Source organism: Pinus tabuliformis, chromosome 4_1 (genome assembly GCF_031772625.1).
Source record: "Pinus tabuliformis cultivar Carrire ecotype Pingquan chromosome 4_1, CPIR1, whole genome shotgun sequence".
In the NCBI taxonomy this organism is placed as follows: domain Eukaryota; kingdom Viridiplantae; phylum Streptophyta; class Pinopsida; order Pinales; family Pinaceae; genus Pinus; species Pinus tabuliformis.
This window is the reverse complement of record NC_142303.1, coordinates 273601468-273606389: the sequence shown is the minus strand read 5'-3', so window position 1 is coordinate 273606389 and position 4922 is coordinate 273601468. Positions and strand designations below refer to the sequence as shown.

Sequence of the window (4922 nt, the reverse complement as noted above, 5' to 3'; positions counted from 1 at the left end):
TTTTGCAAAAGGCATGGCCAATCGCAGTTCAGAAATCATGGCAGAAAAAGTGTTTATTAGGGTCGTTGAAGAACGATGGAAACGTGAGGTCTATAAACGTGTTCATATGTTATTACAAATCAGGACAGAAAACGTGTAGTTATAAATGTGTTCACATGCTATTGATGGAACTCTGTACAATAGCAGGATCATTGATGGTACTCTATCAAATATGAAAGTTTTAAATATGTAGTAGGAGAGGGCAAGATTAGCATGAAATGGGCAGTGAGTGGGATATGTCTCTGTTGAATTTTAATTATTATATACATGGTTGATAACAAATTCATCAATACATAATATAAAGAGCAAGTTATCTTATAGGATTTGGATTTGTTGAACCTCATAGCCATGGATCAAATTCCCAAAGTTCACAATTTCATGTTACATTTAGGGTTTGTAATCTATTCTTGTGATCTTTAAGCCTAGGTCTATGTTAAGCGTTTTAATGTTAATTGATGTTGATTTCTTACTATTTTATGTTTTATTTCATTTCAAAGTTTATAGGTATACAATGTATATAGATGGACTTAATGATGAATCTCATTGTCTTAATGATGAATCTAGTTCAAACCTTATTAAAAAAATTGAACTTAATCATATCTAACCATAGCAGAACTGGAACTGGAACTCAAACCCCCAGAAAAAACTTTCTTACTGATTGCGCACATACTGTTTTATTTCTGCTACTTGAGCACTTTGGAGAAAAGAAAAACAGGGTATGCAAACATGACTAGACATGCTGCTAAGTACATGAGATTAGTTTATAGAATATCTGCCTAATGTCTAAAGATAGTGATAAGATCAACTTGCAGGCATGGAGATGGAGATTCTAGTAACCTCACATATAAGGAGGAATAACAGCAATCCTGCAAAGAGGGACGCAATGAACTTGATTTTGATAGGCAGAGGCCTATCAAGGTGCATTGCAGATGATTCATTCTCTTCTTCAGACTTAAGTGAAGAATCCATTTTCTGCCACCCACTCTTTGATCTTTTCCTCGTCAAATTAGGAACAACAGATCCCTGCACTGCCGCGACCAAGGTGGTATCGGTTTCTCGATCAGTTGATTCATCCTTCATCTGGAATCCTTCTGAGACACCATCATCTTTGCAGCTTTGGGGCATGCTAGTAGTAGTTACATGTTGCTCAACTTCCTTTGGCTCATTCATAAGAGGTGAATTCTCAATTGGGTATTCTGCTTCATTTGCATCAACTCCCTTTCCCTCATCGTAAATCTGTGGGGTTTGCTTGTGATCTTCAGGTGATTTTTCAGGATTAACTGTCTCAGGTTGGTGCTGCTTACAAAGTGTATCTCTACTAGGATATTCTGATTCTTCAGAATCAACTTCCTCTGGTTGATTGCAAGTTTGTGAGTTTGCCTGACATGCTTCAGAACCAACATTGCCATTTGAGCAGTGTTCGTTGAGGAAGATGGCATCGCCATTGGAATAATCTGATTCCTGAAAACCAATATCTTCCTTTTGGCATTGCTCTTCGTATGGATCTTTTAAATCAATTAGCTTGACAGAATCAACTATCTCCAGTTCGCTTTGTTCATTGCAGGGAGAGAAGTCCCCCTTCAAACTTTCTGATTGTTTGGAATCAACTGTGTCCTTTTGGCATAGTTCTTCCATCCATGCATGCACCTTCTCTGAAATTTTGGTATCTTCTGCTTCAATTGCCTCTTGGCATTCCACTTTGTGGGAAACTTCCTCTGCATCTTCTATTTTATCAGATTCACTGATCAGTTCTTGGCACTTCTCATTCTTTACAGGTATATCATCAACTGAATCATCTGGTTCTCTTGAATCTGCTCTCTTCCCTTGGCATTGCTCTTCAAGAAGGGGCATATCTTCTGCATCCACTAATTCCTTTGATTCGATATTTTTTTCATCAGATAGATCATTCTTATACACAAGTATGTCTTCGATCAAATTCTGTGGTTCTTTTAAATCAACGACTTCCTCTTGGCAATTTTCTTTGCAAATGGGTGCATTTCCTTCTACACATTCTCTTTCCTTCGACTCAGTAGTCTCTTCCTCATAGGGCTCCTTCATAACACGCATATCTTCAATGGCTTCCTCTGACTCTTTTGAATCAATTTTGAGCTGCTGACATTCTTCTTTGCACACAAGAAATTCTTCCTCCAATGATCCACCATCCATTAAATCAATATTTTTCTTCTGGCATTGTGCTCTCTCCATGTACACATCTTCCTTCAAAATTTCCGACTCCCTCGTTTCGCAGGGCTGATGTTGGCATGGCTCATTGACAAGCCCCACATCATCTGAATCCTCAAATTCATTAGAATGGACTGCTACATATTGGCATCGTTCATTGCAAGCTGTAACACTATTGGAATCTTGAGACTCCTCTAAACAAATTCCCTCTTCTGAGCATTGCTTTTCATTTGAATCAACATTCTCCTCCCATAAACATTGTTCTTGGCGAGGACAGATATCTTTTCCTGTAAATCCTGTTTCCTCAAAAGCATATATTTCCTGCTGGCATTGTTTGTTGATGAGATAGACAATTTCCTTTGAATCATCTGAATCCCCAGAATGAGCTCCTTCATCTTGACCTTGTTGGTTGCAGTCTGAACTTATCCCAACCAAAAAATCTTGTGAGGCCTCTGAATCAATAACCCCTTGTGAGCATTGTTCTTCATTACAATACACATCACAACTGGAATCAACTTTCTCTTGCAATGGAGAATCTACTGTTGCCTGCTGGCACTCTTCTTGGCCTAGACCTGCATCCCCCTTCAAACTGTCGGATTCTTGGGATCCATCTGGTATCATACTGTAACATATTTCATTGGACGGATGAACATCAACCCTGGGTGAAGTTTCTGTTTCCGGGTCCTCTGCATCAACCCTGTCTTGCTGGAAATTTTCTTCACTGAAACCCGCACCACCCATTGAAGAACCCATTCCTTTAAGATCCAAATTGGATTCATTTGATGTATTTCCCAAACTTCCTTCCTTACCGTCAGTCTGCTCTACAAGCCCACCAACTCTACTAAATTCTTCAGACCCGTCGACAGAACCAACAGACTCTTCATACTCAAGTTTTGGGTCCAACGATTCCTTTGCAGTACAATGCTCTTTGTCAGACACTAAAACTTCTTTACCCACCCTAGAATCAGAACAGACTCCATCACCAACTTTACCAGAGGTGATTTCTTCTTCTTGGGGATAAACTTCGGCATTAGCATCCATCTGCTGGTTCCTTTGGCCTCTGTACTTGTTATGCAGAGAAACCTCAGAAAAATCATCAGAATCCGAGCTCTCCATAGAGATCTGATCAACACTTGGGCATTCAGAAAACGAGAAATGTGAACGAGGGGAGTCCTGCTCCTGCGCAAATTCATTGATTATATCTTCAACCATCATACTATAACATGATGCATCAAAACTCACCCTCACCAAAAAAAATGCCACCAGAGGTGAGCGAGGGGTCTGTTACAGCCCCTGCAGGTCGTTCGATCCTCAGAAGAAGTGGACGAAGGGCCATTTGCTTAAGCAAGGCCGAGTGCAGTTAGCCTCCTACCTCTTGTTAGGTGGGCGAAGCTGGCAAGGGACAAGCACTAGGCAATATTTGTGTATATCCTCATGATGGCAATAAGTGTAGATATACAGAGTGGGATATATATGCATAGAAATCCAACAGTGTATATATTGTCACCATTGGAATATGCACAAATACTACCTGGTGCGATGCTAGACAACATTGAGGAATAACTTAAAATAAATAAAATTACTCACCTTCCCGGATGTAGATCCATTTTTGTGCTTCCAATCCTTCAAACTGAGAACAAGAAACAACAACATACTCCATGGAGTTAAATTGTGCTTAGCCAGGATGGGTAAAAAGCAATTTTAACATATAAATTCAGTAAAGGCAGCAACCGGGATCGAGCCAGAACACTTGCTGTGAAGATAACTCTGGTTCACCTCCCTTGAAAAAACAAAAAAACCTCTGTTCGTGGCTAAGCCCAAATGTTCCTTAAAAAAAATCACGAATTCAATCGAATTTACCTGATAGACTCGATCAATAAATGCATTGGCTCAACTTCCATCAATGGTTCGATTTCTTCTGCACTCTCTGCCGACTCGGCCTCGGTTTCTTTACATTTCTTCAGCTCTTCCACCTTCTTTATCTCCAGTTTTGGCGAAGATTGACCGTAACCGCAATCATCCCCTGAAATCGCCAGAATTTTACCAGACAATTCATTGTCGTGGTCGTTCCCAGGGTGGATTTCTCTTCCCTTTCGCCGGCGTCTCATCTTCAGAAGCGCTCCTGCTACAATTCCGACGGCCAGAACTCCGCCCAGCAGAACAATTCCGCCAATTCCACTTCCACTGCCAACTGAGACGGACCTCTTAGATTTATCTCCACTGGGAATGGGAGCAGAAGCTCCACCCTCGTCATTGGATGGCATATAGACACTCAGTGGTTCAGACGAGTGTTTTTCCGATTTGGGTGGCCTTCAATCTAGGATTGCTGGATGATTCTTTTGCAATCTGTAGAACCCAACGGCCTCTCGATGATTATATAAGCAAATGAGTAGTCTTCCCCCAACGCCGATGACCATTGGTAATTCCGCATTTTTTCTTTGTATCCATTTAATGTATTCGGTGGGAGAATATGAAAGAAAGAAATAAATAAATGACAGTTGTTTAGAAAATTAGAAAAACCGAAAGTTTCTCGAAAAAGGGGCGTAGGGATGTGGAAAATATGAAGTGCTTGTATATGTCAAGGCTGTCTGAATCAAAGGGGAGAATATAATGCATTTACGTTTAATTATTATATATAATTTGGTATTTAAAATTGATGCATGTTTGAGTTTGTTTTTTTCCTTGTGTTATTTAAATTGTAT

At 40.1% G+C, this 4922-nt stretch overlaps 1 protein-coding gene across 2 annotated transcripts; it reads right to left on the bottom strand.

The window, feature by feature from the left end:
• Positions 1-686: 686 nt before the first annotated feature.
• LOC149175314 (uncharacterized) lies at positions 687-4555 on the bottom strand. Of its 2 annotated transcripts, none has more exons than XM_089419600.1 (3): positions 4081-4555; positions 3808-3850; positions 687-3399 (listed from the first exon to the last, which is right to left on the bottom strand). In XM_089419600.1, exons 1-3 carry the CDS (start codon positions 4482-4484, stop codon positions 841-843), a joined length of 3006 nt encoding a protein of 1001 aa, XP_089275726.1. In that variant the 5' UTR covers positions 4485-4555; the 3' UTR covers positions 687-840. The 2 variants fall into 2 exon arrangements, with proteins under 2 accessions (XP_089275726.1, XP_089275727.1); XM_089419601.1 differs by having other exon boundaries at positions 687-3393.
• Positions 4556-4922: the final 367 nt, after the last annotated feature.